The 21,037-nt window shown below is 35.7% G+C and overlaps 1 protein-coding gene across 1 annotated transcript in view; it reads left to right on the forward strand.

The window, feature by feature from the left end:
- The window catches only part of LOC122799334 (heat shock protein 67B1-like), a 38,221-nt gene extending 17,860 nt beyond the window's left edge, over positions 1-20,361 (forward strand). Inside the window, exons 2-3 of the mRNA XM_044068319.1 lie at positions 6,007-6,070; positions 19,011-20,361. Of these exons, the coding sequence (XP_043924254.1) occupies positions 6,007-6,070; positions 19,011-19,947 (1,001 nt within the window). The 3' untranslated portion in view covers positions 19,948-20,361. The remainder of the gene's footprint in view (positions 1-6,006; positions 6,071-19,010) is intronic.
- The last annotated feature ends 676 nt before the right edge of the window (positions 20,362-21,037 follow it).

Raw genomic sequence — 21,037 nt, forward strand, 5'->3', positions numbered from 1 at the left:
TATGAACCTATAAATTCATAGATGCCATAAAATCCACAGGATTTATTAAACACATACTCCCTATATTTTTATACAAATACAAACCCCCTGTTGTCACTGAGTTCAGTGTAGAGCCCCCAAGACAAAAGAAAAATACTTATATCATTTCTTTTTATTTTTACATGAGATCATATACACTCTAACTAAATAGTCTCTTTTCACCATAGAAACTGAATTAATCAAATAATGTTTCTTTTTTTATAAGATAACCTTGAAACCTTCCATACACTCCCATTCATTTTGCTTTTATGATTTTCCTACTTCCCTATAAATTTAGTTAATTTTTTGAGAACAAAATACATTTTACAATACCTATAGACCCTATTTCTCTGCTTTTTTTCCATTACTTAATGTTAACTCTGCATTCTTAAAACACCTATAAACATCTTAACATTCTCTCAATGAAAATTATACTTTATGATATAATGATAATAATGATGTTGTTTGCATATGACAAAAAAATTGGAATCAAAATCTTATGTCTCATATCATACACCTCTTCACTAGTATCCTTTGACATTTGCCATCCTACTCCATACATTCCAAATTTAAAAAGAATCCCACTCATGGGGCATCCTTACTGTAAATCCTCTCTTCATAACTACCATAGAAGTAGATCAAGTTTTAATTAAAACTTTAATTCTAACCTCACTATAAATAGACCATAACACACGTAAAACAGTACCCTTTAATCCATAATCTTGTTATAGACTTTATAATGATCATCACAATCAAAAGCTTTTCTTACATCCCCTACTGTTAATTTTAACTAACATTCAACATTTAATATATCATCTACAGTTTCCCTTATGAATACCAATAAATCACAACTATGTCTCCCTTTAACCCCAAAAATGCCCTCAACCAAAATCTCCTGCAATGTATCATTAAGTCTTTCTTGTAACATTTTCATAAATAACTTATAATCCATATTATTCATAATGGGACTCCAATTATTTATTTCATACATTACTCCTTTCTTTTTTCCATATATACCTAATAATACCATCACACACCTTCTGTTTAAGCATACTTATATTCATCCATTCATTAAAAACATTTGCTAATAACTTTTTTGTCATCTTTAAGCATGTTATATACATCATAGCCAATATCATCAATACCTAATACTGATTCTACCCTTATCTTACATAATACTAAATCTAACTCAAACAGACTAATCTTTTTAAGTTTTCGTATTGTCTTATCAGAAAACTTTCCAACACCCCAGCTAATATTCTCACAATAATCAATCTTTTCATACACCCTTCTAACATATTATTCTTCAATGCACATTATTTATTTCTGTTTGTACCCAAGTTTATCCTCTTCATCTGTCATATTGTTCATTTTACCTTCTTCATTCCTAACAAACCTTAGCCAAAAAAGGAGAAACTTCCTCCTTTTATCCTTTCAAAAAATACAGTTGTTTATATAATCATTTTTTCAATTTCTTTCTATTAACCACAAAGACATCTCTTTCAAATCTAATAAAATATTCATACTTATTCACTATATTACTCAACAATGTGGCATGTAACTTGCAATAATATTCTTTCTCACTTTTCCTTTTTCTTGATATCAACTCTAAAAAAAGTATTCCTCTTTAAATGCAATCCACCACACTGATCAAAATGAATAAAATTCCCCTCACAGAATTATGATATTTCAAGAGTTGATCAGTTTTCCTTTCCAATACCTGCTGATTCATGTACTTACAGACCCATCTTGTCATACATTTGCCTTCCATTATCTACATATGTTGACCACATTCTATCCAAATAGTCAATTGATCTGAACATCCATGTAACATAACTCCACATCCTAACTTAGTAACAGTCACAGAAAATAGAAAATAATCTATATCAGTTTCTCTATCCCATGTTTTATAAGTCCACAAATTTTTGGACCCCATTTTCATCTTTCCATATTTCATAACATCTTATTTTTCTAACATCTATCCCCTCCTTCCTCTTACTTTTCTACACATTATAATTTAAATCACCCATCAAAACAATTCTCAGATATACCATTAAATAAGGTTTTAAACTTTCAAACATCACTTCTGTTTCTTTTACACTAATACAGGCATATACACCTATCATTCTGTACACATTTAGATCAAACCAGAAATGTCCTTCTTTGTTACAAATGTTACATACTTTCTTGCAATTTTTTGTCATATGTCACTTCACTTTGTACTGATTATAACTGATTTTATTACATTCACTATTAAGATGTGTAAATGCCCCATACAAATAACATGCTTTAAGTTGACCAATATACCTTACAGTTTCCGTGTAGCAGCTATCAAATAAAACTAGGTAAGTGCTTCAAAGCATCCTTTTCAATTTAAAATAAAACATCCACTTCCACCCCTATTTCACAATCCCCTTTCATATTTCTCTTTAACAACGTTTGAAACAGAAATACACATTTTTGAAAAACATTCTTGCATATCTATTATCTCAGCATATTCTGTTCTAAATTGAACCATACGTTTTTTTTAGTCTATTGCTTTGTCTGGAAGAAATAAAATCATTCCAAGGAAATGTATTTATTTTTTCACAAAGAAACAAACATGTATTTGGTAAATCCCAGGTGTCAAAGATCTAATGCTGTTTGCAATAAAACCAAAAGTGATTTCATGTTGTTCCACATGTAATACCTTTTAATGACCTCTTCTTTTTTACTTTTGATACTGACAGTATATCTCTTTTTTTAAGCCACAGTATCTGTTTTTTTGTTTTGCTGCACTAGTCACTTCAGCATATGATCTTTTCTTGTTAATCTTTCCTTTGAAAAGTTTCACTCATTTTTTTTAGTACTGCAAGCATTGTCCACATTGCCAGCAAACATGTTTTTCCCCAATTCCAATTAAGATACCTCTGACGCACCGCCTGGCTCTTCCTTGTTAGTTAAAGTCACAAACTATGAGTCCATAAGTCCTCCTTTTGATAATTTGACCACTTCCATTTCTTTTGAAGAATCCAGTTTTAATTCAACTCATTTTTGACTATTTGTACATCCCACTTGCTGTATGATTCTTCTATCTGCCTTTTCTGAAAGACTCCCTCAATTTTCAACATCAAAAATGCCTTCTTCTTCTTTTTCTTCTTACTGGCTACCTTCTTTATCTTACATGCACACACACTTCTTGTTGTCTGCTATCTTCAGGCTTTTCTCAGCCTTATCTGTGTCAGAAATTATGACAGAAGTACATAAACAAACACACATACACCTGAAGTCACCCTATGGCAACCTGTTCTCAAAAAGAGTAGGGGAAGTCCCCCGATGCCCTGGCCAATTTTTTCTACCATTATAAATATTTATTTTATTGTTTTTTTTTTTTTTTTTTTTTTTTTTATATAGGGAAAGTCTGATTGGGCACAAGTTCCATTTCAGAAAAGTTTCACATAAAATACATTTTTACAATGAACAACAGAAAACAAATTAAACAATTTAAGTATTACTTTGAAGGTAATATTAAAGCATAAATAGTAACTACATTTATCCTGTATGACAGTATAACTTCTAAAGTATGTAAGGCAGAGATATGTTAACATATAATCACCGGAGATACAAGAGCAATGATAATGCACATAGGTTCAGAAAGTACATTGGCAAATTAGGTTGGATGTCACTATATCAGCTTGGGTCTTCCCTGAAAAGAGGTCACTAGCCTAGTGAGACTAACCCGATCAGCAAAGGAGAAATAAACATATTTAAAATCTGTCACTGATTTTTGGGCCTTTGTATCCTAATTATTATTTGCTTTGCCCAGAATTTTTTGAGCTGAAAGGTTGAGAGGTATATGTGGAAGACAATATCTGCAGCATACAGAAAACAGGAAGCAAATTAGCAGCAGGTATTAAGGGAGAAATAAAAGCCCCTCTTCAGATGTGTTACAGAAAGGATGTGGAAGAATGGGGAAACTGGTGAAGTGGCCCAGAAAGAAAACAAACATAAAGAGGCTAATAAACTATTAAAACTCTAAATTTTGGCTTGAGTTCTCTTAGAAAAAGCAGGAAAGATTACATAAGCAATATGGATGGATGAATGGCAAGAAGCACATAGGAAGGAATGATGTCTAAAGAAGTAATTAAGAGCACTGAAAGAGTATAATATGAGGGAAGCAGATAGAACATGACATAATATCCTTATGAGGAATGCAAAATTTTAGTTAAATCACTGGAAAATAAAAACCACAACTGGTCGTTTGGGGGATGTTGTGGTGGAAGAGGATGAAAACAACCAGTTTTGATACCCACCTACAAAGACAAGGTAAGCAACAGCCAACAGAGCTGCATGCCAATACGCCTCATTTCAATAGTTAGCCAGTAACGCAGACAATATTGAGGTCAAGTAAGACAATTTAAGGGAAAGGCTTTCAATGTCACAGGAGCAAAACTGCTCAACAAATTGCACCATGGATTACAAATAGGTGACTCTTATTAGGCTAGCCGGACCTGGATCTACAACTGTATTTACTAGGAACATGGAAAAGGTATAGTTTGATTTTACTGTGCTTCAGGAAGGCCTTTGATTCAGTCCTGTACATCAGTCATCTCATAAAGATGGGAGGTATGTAGTAAATATTCATGATGGTTAGATAATGGGTAACACAGAATGGCAGTTGTGGAGGATATTAGAAGTAATAAAAATGTAAAAAGGTCATCTCACAGCAATCCTTACTGAGCTCACTTTTAATGTCTTCATATCTGACTCCCTACATCCCATGGAAAAGTGGACCAAATTCTATACTGATGATATCTATGTTATAGAATAGCACGATAAGGTGAATCAAAGTTGTAGCGGGAATGAAGGAGAACAAAGGTATGATCTAAGAGATGTCAGCCTCCTAAGTTCCAACATCTTCAATGAATAGCACTGCATCTTTCAGTTATAACCCAAAAGTAGGTTATATACTTGGGGTGGTCAGACCACAAATCCCGAATGACAGAATGACTTTGTTTTATTACAATTAAAGAATGCTGAAATCTTTACCTGCAGAGCAAGTGTGTCAGCAAAAGCAAATCATGTGTTATGGTGGGTAACTTGTTGGTGTAGGGTGGATCCAATTATGCAGAGGTGAACATTTTCCTCTGTCAGACACTAGTGAGGCTAAAGTTAGAACACTGCATGCAGCCCTGATGTTTTAATAGAGAGAAGGAAAACATGGTATTAGAGAAGGATTAGAGGCAGGTAACCAAGAAGCTATGGAGAAAGGAGGGAATGGGATCAACTATGTCTTCCCAAGTTATAAATCACTGAATCTTCAAATGGATGGAATAAAGGCCAAAATCTCTGACTCGATGGCTTGATCAAAAGCTGTATTCTGCTTTAGATGAAGTATCTGCAGTAGAAAAGTAAGAACTTCATCCCTCTACTTGTATGTAGTAACTGCAATGAATCACAGCTTACACACAAGTAGAAAATGTACCTTCAGTGTTTTTCTATAGCTAATGCCAACTGCTAGGTGAAGCATTGATCGGTTAAACCTGATGGCTTAAAACCTTGTCTCACTGCGATTTGCCATCTACTAAGAAAACCGCAGGAATGACTTACAAAAAAAGGATAAGGGAGCTTGAACTCTTCAATTTGGTTCAATTGTGAAGAATATGGTAGGAGTTTGTAAAGCACTAAGGGAAAAGTAGTTGGAATAACATGGAAAAAAGAATGGTGAGGAGCTGGGTACATTTTATCTTTGACACAAGAAGACATTTTTATACTGAAGTGCTAGAATGGATAGTAAAAGTTGAGAGAGTTGAACCCTTTTAAAAAGCTTGGGATTCTTGAATGCATAAAATCAAAGAAAGAATGACAGCAGCCTTGCCCAAACTGCAGCATTTGGGCAGGCTATATAAAACTCTATTGTTTCTGCAACTTCTTAACATAATGAAACATTTCTACCACATCTTTTACTTTTTACATTTGATATTGCATAACAGAGAACTTTCTTCTTAGGGAAACATGAAGAAAGAACAGATCCCCATGGATATATTTCCAGATGCTTTACAAGGAGATACAGGTAAGTTTAAATCATGGATTCTATATTTTATTTTAATGTAAGTAAACATAAAATGATGTTTTCCAGAAAAAAATCTGTGTAATATCATTGTTCATATTTAGTTTGTGCATATAGTAGTCATTATATCTTAGTTAGATTCAGCAGTGACATATTCATCACATTTTGATCTCTATAAGAAACATGGTATCTATCCATTTGGTTTTACTGATCTGAGATTAGTAAGATAGGAATGTTGATTGCCTTTGTCACAGCTTAACCTGAGCAAAGATAATATCATGCAATATAATGATATTCTATTTTTAAGAAAATGTATATTAATTTAGCATGTTTACAATATATAGACAGAAAGGAAGAAATTTAACTTCACATATTGTTATACAATGACAAGAATACATCAATCATCAAATAAATCTTATATAACTAACACATTAACAGTCTTGGTATTTTCAATAGCAAAATTTCAAAGTTATTCCCAACAACTAAAGGTCTTTCTATGATTTATAGATCTTATTCTGATAACTTTTTTTCAGTTTTACATAGTATTTTTGTTAAATTTAAAATGGTTTTGAATGTAGGAACTAAGTTTGAATTCCAGTGTTTTGTAATAACATTTCTAGCAACTGCCCTGAGAGCCCAAAAGAGTCTTTGCTCTTTGGCTTTTAAAGATACAGGAAGTGAAATATTTATTAGTAATACTGATCTAGTTAAAGAACAATTATCAGACCATAACCCCTTAAAATGCACTTATCTCTTCCAAATACACATTTAATTTTTCACAATCCATAAAAGTGTCCAGTCAGCTTTTACATATTTCCTACATCTCCAATAACCTGAAGAAGTCATTTAAATAAACTTAGAGATTTTATATGGAGTAACAAGCATTCTATGTACATATTTCCACATAAACATTTTCCAATATAAATTTGAAGAAGTTTTACTAACTGATTTAAGTATCAAAGCTTTATTCTTACCATCAGTTGAGTCACTCAGTCTACAAGTATTTAAACAATTCCAGAATATTGCATCAACATTTTTATTATTATTTATATTTAATTTATATAGCTTGGACAAGCTTCTTTTGTATGTAGGAATAATGCTATGTTCCTCTTCAGTTGCATTATCCACAAATTCATTGAACTTCTTACTGATGGATAATATTAACTGGTTGGCAGACTCATACAACTTATATTCTTTCATTAAATATTGTGGGGCTTTAGCTTTTACTTTTTCAAAGCAATAAGACCATAATACTAATCCATTCCTTTTTAGTAAATTCATTTTAACATTGTTCTGAGTTTCTTTAAATCTAGAAGTATGTGCAATAGGAAAATACAAAAAAATCCATTTTGATGTTAATGGAGTTTTAAAAACAGATTTCTTAACTGTTTTAGGAATTGATTTCATATATGCAGAGTCTAAAGATTGAAATGAATTTTCTTCTAAGATAAATGTTGTTAACCAGATGTAAGAATTATAACATATTTCTAATTTATCATCTTTAATAAACTTATAAGAATTAGTATAATCTGTTCCTGTATGGTTTTCCATTGGCTAGTATAGGTTGAGTCTATCCAGACTATAACAGATTTAAAACTTGCAGCAATAGAATAAGAGTCTACATCTGGGAAGCTAATACCACCATACTCCCAGAATCTTATATGCTTTCCATAATCAATTGTCTGCTTTTTAGGATATCTTAAGAATTAAGTTAAATATTTTTTCCATTTTCTTTAAAAGTGTTTTTATCAATTATTGAAGCTATTGAATGTAATATATATAATCATAAGAGATATAGTAGATAAATAAATTAATTAAGATAACATAGGATTTATAGTCAATAGATTAACATACAACAATACAAAGAGTTATTAACTATGAATAAAAAAAACACAAAGAACCACACGGAACACTTTTATTAAATACAACAAGCCAGCAGGTTTTCAAAAATGCTTTTCTAGTTGTAAGAAACATCAGTGCAAAAACTCTTCATTTAATAATTGTGAAACAATTAATCAATCAATTATGTAATTAAAGTTGACTACCTAAAATGTCTCATCTTTTAAACAGATTAAGCATTATTCACAACATTTAATCCAGGACTTTTATCTGCCCTTAAGTCATTAATCCAATGGTATTCTATATATTCAGTTTTGGTTATTATACCAACTCCTCTAAAATTAGAGGGTATATATTGTAATGCCATGAACTTAAAAAAAATGTGTATAATCAAAAATCTTTAATGTGCATTTCTAAAGAGTCCCATAGTAGGACTTATTTACTAACTATTATCATTCAGTGATAAAAATCCTCAGTTTATTCTTTAAGGTAACTCTTAAACTCTTAATTTCATCATATATATACTAGGATTCTATACATAACCTGAAATGTCTTTATATCCATTGCTATATTAATACTTAGTACATTATGATCAGATAGAGGACAAGGAATAGTTTTAAAATAATTCACTTTATTAAGTAAATCTATAGAAGCATACATCCTATCAATTCTAGTTTGTGTCCCATGCACATAAGAATATTTACTGAAGAACAATTCCTTATCTTCTGCTTCATCAAATAATTATTATTACTAATCCATCTATTTAGTGCTTTAGCTGATGCCAGTGTTTTAGCTTTTATCTGTTTGCTTGTATCTTCCATACTAGATATGCAGCTAAAAATCCCCTGCTAAAATTAAACTACCCTTCCAATGACTTTGTAGTAGGTTTAAGTAATCTTTACATACTCTTGCACCTATTCCAGGGTTCCAGTGAAAATTAGCTAATGTATAGAGTTTGCCATTATATTTAATTATTACAAATGTATACATTCCTTTAGGATCATTAAAGGATTCCATGACTTTAGGCATTACAGTGGATTTTCTCAAAAGTATAGCAGTTCCTCTCCTCTTTTTGTTAAAAGAAGCAGATGATAACATTTCATAACCTGGTATTTAAATATTATATATTTTTATCAAATGAGTCTCTTGCAAGTATATAATGTCTCTTCTATTTAATTTTAGACATCTTATTAATTATTTCCTTTTGTTGCCATTATTTAGTCCATTTACATTAATAGATAATAGATTAAAACTGATCATACTGTGAATTTAAAAAGATTTCTTTTAAAAGATATGACACATTTATCCACCATGTTCATTTAGTTATATATACAAGACTCTAATATATTCCTCTAGCACTATCTTTATTTTTTTTTAATTTTATTTAGGTTTGATAACCGAGAAAGTCCAATGGGCCTGAATGAGACCCTTTTCAGTGGAGGTCAGAGGAGAAAAGAAAAGATCCACAATAATATAAGTTACATACCAGATTTTACAAAGTTATAATTCAATACAGAACATTAAACAATTTTAGATTAGATGCATGATATTTGTGGACATAAGTTCTTACAGGATATTAACATTTTAGATTAGATGCATAAAAAAATTGCAATTTGCAGACACATTTTAAAGAGGGACAAGGTTAAATACAGAGAATAAACATTCCATAATAGTGAGACATTTTCTTATGAGCTCCTTGTAGGTTAAACAGTCTTAAACTATATAGCTACTAGACATTTGTAGGTTAGGAGAACCTTATATATGGATAAGTAACAGAATGTATATAAAGGAAAGAATAGTATAATAGATATTAGAGAGAGAATATTAGGTTCTGGTGGGGAAGGGATATATTTTTGGTAGAAAAGAAACCTTATCAGTGGAAATTGGAGAAGATATCAGTGCAAGGTAGAAAGACGGGGGGGGGGTTATGTTGGAGCATGACAGGGGCATTCCCATTTGGAAGATAGATGAGAGAGTAGCTGCAATTTTGAATAAGTATGGTTAGGTAGGTTGTGCAGGGGAGGTGGGAGAGAGTTCCACTTTTTGACTAAGGAGTATGAGAGTAGAAGTTGGCCGCAGGCCATGCTGGTTTGTAGAGCTGAAGGAGATTTTGGTTTGTGGATCGCAGTGGGTGGTTGGGTACATAGGGTTTTAAGGAGGCAGCGAGGGATGGACAGTTAGTAGATTTATAGATGAGCTTGTGCGTAGTGGTGAGTTGTAGGTAACTGAGGTAGTTGGGTAGTTCAAGCCAGTTTAGGGTGCAGAAGGAGTGGCAGTGGTGGGACAAGTTTTTTCAGTTGGTTGCAAATTTGGCAATCTTGTGGTAGCAGGATTTGAGTTTGGATCTTAAGACAAGAGGGAGATTGGTGAACAAAGGAACACTATACATAAGGGAGGGAAGTATAAACGGGGATACTAGTATTTGGTGGTTAGAGGGGCTGAGGAAGCAGTTGTGCCTATAATGGAGACCTATCTTTTGGTGGGTTTTCTTGATTGTGGAGTGGATGTGTGTATCAACTTTAAGTTCTTCATCTATGATGATGCCGAGAAGCTTGGTGTTGGGAATGATTTCAAGGGGGGGGGGTGTTGTTTTGAGTCTGTATGGAGATAGACGTTTTATCAATGGTGGAGTGTTTGGTGGGGGAAAATCATTAGCTTGGTTTTATTTGTGTTTAGAGCTAAATGGTTGGAATGCATCCAAGTTTCTGTTTTGTAGAAAGTTATTTGGGTTTCGGTTTGTAACTTGGAGGGAGAGAAGGTTGAGCAGATGATAGTATATTGAATATTGCATATTGAATGACAGATGATTCTGAGAGAAAGTGGTGAAAGTTGTTTATAAATAGGTTAAAGAGTAGATAGCCTAGAACTGAACCTTGTGGGACACCTGTGGGTGTAGGAAGGAAGGGGGAGATTGAAGTATTCCACTGGACCGCTTGTTGGTGGTTGGATAAGTAGCTGGAAAACCAGGCTATGGTGCTGGGAGAGAGTTGCAGGGTGGAGAGTTGGGATAGAAGCAGGGTGTGGCAGATGGTGTCAAAGACCTTTGAGAGATCTAGGAACAGTGTGGAAATGAATTTGCCTTGGTCGCGTTTGAGGTTTATAGTTTCGAGAAAGGAAAGAAGGGCAGTCATGGTGCTGTGGCCAGGGCAGAAGCTGTGTTTGGTAGTGGAGAGGAGATTGTTTTGGGTTAGGTGAGGCATGAGTTGTGCCTGAATAGATTTTCCTAGTATTTTAGAAAGAGGGGAAAGGATGGAAATAGGCCTGAAGTTGGTGGTATCAGTATTTTTGCCACCTTTGTGTAGGGGGATGATGTAAGCATGTCGTCAGATAGAAGGAACATATGATTCTTGTATGGATCTATTTATAAGAATAGAGATGGGATATGCTATGCTGTCTGCAGATTGTTTGAGAAAAGTGGGTGGAAGGTTGTTGGATGCATTGCAACAGGGTTTGCACTTTAGGAGTAGCCTTTTTATAGTGCTTGTGGGAATGAGAGTAAGGCAGAAGGATGTGGAGGAGGGTAGTAGATTGGAGTGGTAGTGAGGGCAGGAGAGGGGTGTGAAGGAGGTCAATAGTTTAGCTATGCATTCTATGATGAATGAGTTGAACTGGCTAGCAGTTTCAAGGTCAGAGAGGTTGGGGTTTGGGCAAGGGTTTTCTTTCTTGCCGGGGTGCAGCATGGATAAGATGGAGTCCCAGTATTTATTTGGATTTGTTGAGTGAAAGGACTGGAGATTAAAGTAGTGAGCTTTGTGGTCTTTTGTTATTAGCTTTTTTGTAGAGATTTGTAGTTGTTTGAAGTCTGGGGGGGGGGTGTTAGGATTTTTGTGCTTTTGATATTGTTTCCATTTTTTGACTCTTTATTGCATGGCTAGTTTAGTTTCTTTTGATAACCATGGGCGAGGATTGGTTTTGATGCATTTGGTCCAGGGGGGGGGGGGTTTGCTGGTTGAGGAGGGTTAGGAATGAGTGCTTAAAATAGGATATGGCATCATCTAGCAGAAGGGTTTTTAGAGGGGACTAGTTAGTAAGTTTAAGGCATTCTGAGAAGGTTTGAGAGTTGAAAGAGGAGTGGTTGCAGGTTTGGATGTAATGGTGTTTTTTTTTGAAGGGAGGAAGGGAGACGGTCAGCAAAAGCTGGCAGCTGATCACTGAGAGGATCAGGTAATGTTCCAGCATTGGATATAAGGTTTGGGTGAGTAGTAAGGATTCAGTCAATGATAGATCCAGAGGTACCATCTTTATTTGGTCTAGTTGAAAAGTGTATTAATTGGGAGAAGTTATAAAAGTTGATAGTGTGGGAAGAGGTTTTAGAATTAATAGAGGTCCAGTTGATGTTGGTATCACCGAGTATATAGGTTTTGTTTTTTATGTTGGAGGAAAACCAGGATAAGATGTTTTTAAGTGTTTTGATGTTATCACCAGGTGGAATATATAGAGCAACAATACATATGGACTTATGGGTGTTAATTTTTAATAAGCCTATTATAATTTCAGCATTGGCAAAGATAGGTATTTTATTGAAGTAGGGAGTCATGGTGAGGTAAGAGGGGAAGATTATAGCTACCCCACCTCCTTTTTTGTGGGGTCTGTCATTGCAAATGATTTGGAAACCTGGTGGTAGGATTTCACAATCTTTTATATAGGATTTAAGCCAGGTTTCAGAGATAGTAGCTATGTCAGATGGTTATGTGAGAGCCAGGCATGGAGGTTAGAGATTTTGTTTTTCAGGCTCTGTGCATTTAGTGTGGTAAGGCAAATGGACTTAGATTGTGTGGGCTGAGTGGAGGGTTTGGTGAAATTAGTGCTTGAGAAGGGTCCAGGGTTGGGGTGGATGCCAACATGTGAGAGAGAGATATGTTGTAGAAGAAGGGTGAGGTAGTGTGTTGGGTAAGAGAAGTTAGGGCAGTGTGAGAAAGGTGATTTTCCGAAATGAAATTTAAAAGTGGTGTGCAGGGGGCATTGGGATGGGAGATATTTAAGTCTGAATAGATAGGTAGGGCTAGAGACAAAGCGTTCATGGGAAATGGATGAGTAAGATGGGACATGATATTGTTGGTATGGCTTAGTGGAGTGTGTGTGAGAGTTATGGCAAGGGCTGGGAAAAAGTGTGAGATAGGTCAGACTGGAGAGAGAGATTAGGAGGGCAAGTAGGGTTATAGAGTGAGGAGAGTTGAAGAGCATTTTAGGATGGGTGGAGGTTAGGTTGATGGATGGGTGGAGTTTGGTTTGTGGAGTTTGATTGAAGTGGAGTTGGATGGGGAGGAGTTAGGGGTTGTATAAAAGTATAGATAGTAGGGGCGGATGGGATCGGAGTGAACCCAAAGGGTGAACGGAGTGGGTAGAGACCCCTGCAGCAAAGGTGAGTGACAAAAAATTATCAGTGAGTGCAGGTGAGTGTAGGACACTGCTAGTTAATGGAGGCAGCTGTTTGTCCATGATTTTAGTAATTTGAAAGCAGAAAGTGGATAGAAACCAGTGAAATTATAATGCTTCTGCTTTGAATCTTTAAAGGAGGGAATGCTAGATGTGGCTGGGGACACTGTAAGGCTAGTGGGCAGCAGGATGCCTTGAGTTGGCTTAGGATCAGGAAATAGGGTCGGGGTTTATGGAGCTTTGCTGCCACCTTATGGAAATGCAGTAGTTCAGAAGATGGGGCTATCCCTGCGAGTGTGCATGCTGTCGAGCGGCTCTTTTAGATTTTAGCCAGAAAGCTACTGATTTTCTACTTAAAGTTGGACATTTACAATTTGCAAAATCCCACAGGAGCTTACATGCAAATTTAAATGTAGAGACCCAGCTTTTCTCCTGGGGAGAGTAAGTCCACCCGTTTGCAAGTTTGGCTCTGGCTGTTGGTTTCTTGGGCAGGAGGGAGAAATTAGTATGTGCAGGCTGGAAGAAACAGCTTGACATTCCAGATTTTTTTTTAATTCTTTCTTTCTACAAACTAAACTACTAAAGTTCAAAAATAAAATCAAAGTCAAGTCTAAAATTATAACTGTATACAATACTAATAAAACACAATCTACCATGGATACCAAAGTTCCTAGTCTGCCTATTGCATAGTCAAACTACTAAACTATCACTAAAATTTCATCAAAAAAATAGCCAAAATTAAAATATTATATATAGGTCAAAATAATAAGATTAATTTAGTTATATATTATGCCATTTAAAACGATTCTCCTGATTATTACATGAACATTTAATAATCTTCTATTAATCATAGACATTAAATAATCTAACAAATAGTATACTATATACCTATTTATATAATAGTAGTATAAATTACCCATTTAATATTCCCTAATTATTAAATCATTCAACATTATTATAACTAGATCTCTAAATAATGTGCGGTTGGTTTTATGTTAGGGTTAGGGGTGGTTTAAGTGAGTTAGGGTTAGGGCGCAGGTTAGGCATGTATGCAATAGTGACAAATATTAGGGTTAGGGGCGGTTTAAGTGAGTTAGGGTTAGGGCGCGGGTTAGGTGAGTGTGTGATAGTGACGGACCTTAGGGTTAGGGTTAGGGTTAAGGTCAGTCGGTAGATATTAGTGTCTTTGTATTGGCATATTAGCATTATTTGTGTTTTCAGGATTTTGAGTTTCAGGATTTTGGGTTTTCAGGATTTTGAGTTTTCAGGCTTTTGGTTTCAGGATTTTGATTTTCAAGCTTATAGTGTTTCAGGCTTCTGATAGGGAACCATATATACATATTCATAAGATGATTACTTATTAATTATAATATTACAAGCAATCTTGACTATGTATAAAAAATCCTGCTTATTTAATTTGAATGCATGTGTTTAGCCATTACCATCAAAAACTACCTTTGTAAATTAAATACCCTACACACTAAACCATCTTTTGGGAGGTGCTGCACACAACACCAGCCAGACCATGCTACTAAGATATAGGCATATTTTGAAACATGAAACCTGGTAAAATCTTGTGACTTGTCACAGTTCCTAGCACTCAACTCCTATGCCCGGTGTCCTCTACTGCCACAAAGTACTAGACAGATGAATAAGTGGGTCTCTGTATAATGGTTTTGGGAAGAATGGGGGCCAAAAAGAACATGAGCATTTCCTAACCACCATTATACAGTTTCATTTTATTTTACCCAGTTCTTTTTTCAAGGGCTTCCAAACATTCTAGTACCCCCTACTGTAATTGTAATGTCTTCCCTGGTAAGGTCAGACCACAAAATGATCTCCTTTGAAGTAAAAATAAAACCTGGATCCCCAGCTAAACCTAGAATACTCAGGAACTACTCTAAGGCTAATCTTCTGCTATTAACTGATAATCTGGCAAAATTTCAAGCTCCCATAAACCCTGAGAACACTGCTGCCTATGCAGAACTGTTCACAGAAACCCTGTACAAGTTTGTTAATAGCTGCATAGAGGCAGCTGTACCGACCAGGAAGAAGTACAGAACTAACTCAAAAAAAAACAAGCCACCCTGGTGGAATCACAAAATCAATAGCTTGTATAACAGAAGGAAGAAAATCATGGCAGATATTAGGAGATGCAGCAGTCAGCAGGATAAAAGCACTCTCATCAAACTAAACAAACAACTCAGAGGACAGACAAAGTCTACCAAATCCACATTTGAGGCAAATTTGAACTTCCTGGCCAAGGACAAACACAAAGCATTCTTTAGCTAAGTCTGCAACCTCAAAAACAATACACAATTGTGTGCAGAGCTCATTGTAAATGGAGCCACATATACTGAGCCAGAAGATATAGCAAACATACTGGCTGATAAATTCAGCTCCAACTTTACCCTTCTCTCCCCCTCAACCTTCCCTCAGGAAATACCATCAAATATAATTCCCCCTGCTATCAGTAGGGAACAAGTCCTTAATGTTCTCTCTAAGGCCAAGAACACTGTATCAATGGACCCAGACAATATCCCAGGATGCCTTTTAAATAGCATAAAATATGATGTATTGGGGCCTTTGGATTTGCTATTTAACTATAGCAACCAAACTGGCTTTGTGCCTCATAAATGAACAACAGCAACAGTTATCCCTCTGCACAAAAGTGGGCCATCTACAAACCCTGGAAACTATAGACCCATAAGTCCCACTAGTCTTATATATAAAGCCATGGAAAGAATTATCATGGAAATGATCAATAGTGATATAGTAAACCTCCAGACACTGGACCCAACCCAGTTTGGTTTTGTCAAGGGCGAATCATGCCTACTCAACCTGGTGGACTTCTTTGAGAAGATCACCAAAGCAATGCATGAGGGCAAAATGGTTCACACAGCCTACCTTGATCTGGCCAAAGCATTTGACACAATACCCCACTCGAACATTGTTGACAAACTCAAGAGGTTAGGTACAAACTTGTATGTCACACGGTGGATAACCAACTGGCTTACAGACAGGACCCAGAAAGTTAGAATTGTGGAGTCCACCTCTACAAAGAGGCCAGTCACAAGTGGAGTCCCTGGATCACTTCTTTTTGGCGTTCTCTGACGTCAAGGCCAATGTCAATGATCTCTGGCTGACTACATTTGCAGATGATTGAAAATTAGGATCTGTCATTGAATCCCAAACTGACACAAATGTTCTCCAGGAGGGACTGACACAGACAAACAACTGGTGTCAGAGCCATGGATTAAAACAAAATACCAAGAAATGCATAATAGTATCCTTCAGGAAGTCATCCATCCCTGGTAACAATCATTTTGACAACATACCCCTTAGAGATGACCCAGTAGTCAGTGACTTACGGACACAGATAGATAGTAATCTTGCCTTTGACCATCATGTGTCAACAGTAGTGACAAAATCATTCTATGTTGCACAACTTGTAAACAAATGTATGGCATCTAGGTCCAAGGAAGTTATTATTTCACTGCATTTGTATTCATCAGACCTATCATTGAGTACAATGCCTCCTTTGGTATGTACCTAACCAGGCATGTACAACAATTGGAACATCCACAGAGGTTCCTCACTAAAAGAATACAGGGCTTAAGTAAAATGTCCTGTGGAGACCTCCTCAAGGCTATATCCCTGTATTCTGTCTCCTACAGGCTTTTGAGGGGAGATCTATGCCTGCCATACAGGGCATTGTCAGACCCCACTCTGATGGACCTCCTGCATATCTGAAAAAACAAACAGCACCAGAATTATCCATTCTAAAAACTTAAACCTTGCCTATGATATAAATAGGATCTGCTGGAGAGATAGATATGTATCCTAGGGATTACCCCATCTCTGAAACAGGCCCCCATCCATGTGAAGCAGAGTTCCTTCCTAACTCAATTCAAGTGCAACCTGAACAATTGGATGGGGAACAGGAAATGCAGCCCCAGTTTGGCACCTATGTCTCTAATGAACACAGGTAACCTGTAAATGGTTCATCTCCCAGACCCCAGCTTGTAAATGTTTCATCTCCCAAGCCCCTGCTTACACTTGTCAAGGGTATCATAACTTGTAAAAGATTTGGGATGCATGGCTAGGCTTAAAAGGCCATTGTGGTTATTAGCCCAGGAAACACCTATGAATCTATGAACCTATGAAGTACTTGCCCTGAATGGTTGGAGTTCGTTACCCAGTTAATATTCTTTACCATGTTACATTCAATGTGTTTTCATAAAACCACATAAAACTGTTGTACTTCCCAAGCATGTTCAAGAAAATGTATAATAATCTCAGGCCTCTCCGTATTAATGGCATTGTTCATACACTATACCCCTTATAACTGTTTCTGAAAGTTTATTTCTATTTATTTAATTATTTGTGAAACTGGGTAGGTGAGCTACTTTGGGTAGATCTTTTCTAGTCATATCACAGGTCACAGGGGTACAGAAAAGATTACATACAATGATAATTTAGAGTTGTTACTAAGTATCATGTGTTGGCAGGAGGGAGAAAATCAGAGTGCCTTGAAGAAACCAATATGGATGTAGGGAAGATATGCAAAACCCAAAGTGTTTCTTTTGCTTTCTTTAACATACTTCCACCTAAAACTCTTTCACAGTCCAGTCCAACCATTTTCTAAATTTAAGTTTCTAACTGTCTCTCAGATGTGACTCTGAAACTGCAATTCCGCTGAAACACATGCAAAAATCAAACTATTTCTGTCACTGTTTTCCACTGTTAGCCAAGCAAATCATTTTTTCTCTCTGCCTCTGCCTTCCACCTCTCAGTATACACTTTTGCTCCTATTCATAACAGTACCAAACATTTCCCTGTCATACTGTTGAACTAGTAACATTCTAGTACACGTCTGAGTGATCAGAAGTTACTTATCATTTCTTATACTTACTATTTCACAGTACTATCTTGTAATTGTATTCATTAGGAATAAGTCATAAACTCCATGTCAGCAAGATAAACAAAAAAAAATGTACCTCAATATCCGTCTTCATATTAAGCCTGGTCGTATTACTTTTTGAGATAGGAACTGGAGCAGTACAGAAAACCAGATGGTTACTTTGACTAGTTTTCAGTTGAAAACCCTGTTGAGCAGTCAACAACAGTAAATAACTACTACTCAAGTGTGAGCAGCTAACACGATGAGCCAATTAAGAGGTGTGAAGCTGTAGTTACTAATTATACCTATCTAGATACTAGTGCAGTGCATGACCGGAAATGTCTGCTCCACTAACAAGACTTTTAACGACTACGGGAGCAAGACTATCAATGGGAAATATCTTGCAATTTGTTGCAGTGTTTTTTTCTGGAAAATCTCTGCGCCATATAAGGCATAAGGACCCTAGCATCGCCTAGTGCAGGCCTCCCCTAATGGAGCAGGACCCTACAGAGCCCTAAGACTGGCTCTGAATATAATAGATTAAAATTACACATATACAGTTGATTTTCACCACTTCTCATGTAATCATTTGAATTATTTTAGCTAGGTAGGCCTTTTTGCAGCAAGACTTGAGGGGTATGACTTTTCATGTAAGGTTATTGTGGTTTTGTAATGTCATTTATGTAATTTTAGAAAAGCATACAATTTGATACACAATTTGTGAAATATACAGAAACTGCTAATTTCCTGTGCTAAATACTGGCAAGCAACTTCAAAATATTTTATGTTGCATGTTTAATGCATTTTTTTCTGTTGTATATACAGACTTCCTTCAGAAGTTGATGAAGGGGCAATCACGTCTATTGTATCTGCAGATGGAATCTTAAGTGTTGAAGCTCCTTTACCGAAATCTGACATCCAAGCCCCTGTAGAAATAGTTATCCCTGTACAGTTAGAGAAGCCTCAACATCTAGTACAAACAGCAAGTGAGACAAATCATAAAGAAATCACAGAATTAAAATCAGAAACAACACAAGAACAACAAGAAGTTTCTCAAATTGGTGAGGTAAGTCCAGAAGACCAAAGACCTCTTAGAGATGAGAGTTCCATTTCTGTACAAGAAACACCCAAAGAGCCTGAAATTACTTCAGCAGTTCCTGAAGAAGACTCAAAGGATGGAGACATTGTCTGTGACAATGGAGAAGAGAAACCTAAAGATTCAGAAGTACCACAATGCTCTGCTCCAGGAGTTGATGAGTTTCCAGAGATGGTAGAAGCTATTCATGAGGTCACATACCAGGATCAAGAAAACGTCCAAGCCTTTAAGCAGGAAATTCCCCCAGAATTTGAAAAAGACCAGTCACTGGAAGAAGAACCCAAAGAAATAGAGGGAAGTCATGACACTGAAACAAGAGACATCACACATGAAGAAGTTAGTGAAGCCTCTGATCAGGGCACTGATCAAAATGTATCTCCAGTATCTCTTGAGGAAATTCATAAAACTGCAGAAAAGATTCTAGAGCCTGATCAAGGCATGCCTGTAGAAGTTTCAGAAGATCAACATTCTGGCCAGAAAATCCCAGAAGATACTGAAGCAATACAAGTATCTGACCAAAGTGTAATGAATGAGCCAGATGTGTCTCTCACAGATAACCAGAAATGTTTTAAGGATCCAGAAATAGTCGAGGGCTCTGAACAAGAAATACTTAAAGCTCCAGATGTATCTGTAACCAATGATACAGAGAAGGAAGCAAATCAATAAACGAGAGAAGCCTTTATACAAGAGGCAGCCAAAGATATGTTATTAATAAATAAATTAAAAAAATAAATTCCCTTACCCCTCCCCCCCAAAAAAAACCTCTAGTAATCAACAGAAATACAAAACTATGCAAACAACACCCAACATGGCAGTATACAGCTCTGAAAGGTAACAATTGCACAGGCCAAACAAACTCTGCATACAATTGTTTAGTCAAGCCTAGCAATGACATGAACAGTTAAACCTATGAAGTCAAGACAGATGATCGTTTCCTATGTTCTACATAGAAAATACGGTGATGTTTTATTTTTTAAGAAATGTTTAGAAAGACCATTGAATATTGTTATATTATTTCCTTATGATTATGCTGCAATGGTAGTTAAATCCTGCATAAAACGTTTATCATTATTTCTTCAATTCTTTAAGTCACAAATTCAGGCAGTGTTTTTTTTTTCAAAAAACAAATGTGAAATGATGCAGGAGAAAACACTGGTTTGGCTCTCTGCATCAAATTTTACCTAATTAGCTTGTTAAAATTGTAGCAAAGCATTCCATGGGCTCCATTATCAATGTTTTAATATTTCCTGTTAACATATAACACTTAACATTAACTTGTAGCTTGTACCTTATTACACCTCCCAAAGTTAGTTTACAGCTGTGACTTGGAATGTTTAACTGTCTGTTTCTCAGGTTTTGCTGTTCTCTGATGTGTCATTCCTCCTTCTTTCTTTATTCTCTACAGCTATATTGATGTCTAACTTATTTAGTACTATTTACAATTTATTGACTTCATTGCTTTATCACATGTTTGCTGATTACTTAATGAAATTCTTAAACACAATACCATACACCTGAAGAACCAACAGGGAGAGAAATAGAGAGAGAGAGAGAGAGAGAGAGAGAGAGAAGTAAGTAGCCTCTGACCAGATCTTTCTCTATAGAAGACACAGGGATTCCCACTGCAAGAGATGCCACTGGTAAAGGACAGAGAGTTAGTCCCATGTGGCAACAGTTGAAAGAACTTGTAAAAAGACATCATTTTTAAGATATCACTGAGGGTATAAAGGTATCAGCGAGGCTAGCATTTGTATGC

The sequence above is a fragment of the Protopterus annectens genome, chromosome 4.part0, assembly GCF_019279795.1.
Source record: "Protopterus annectens isolate FY-2018-M chromosome 4.part0, PAN1.0, whole genome shotgun sequence".
Lineage (NCBI taxonomy): Eukaryota > Metazoa > Chordata > Ceratodontiformes > Protopteridae > Protopterus > Protopterus annectens.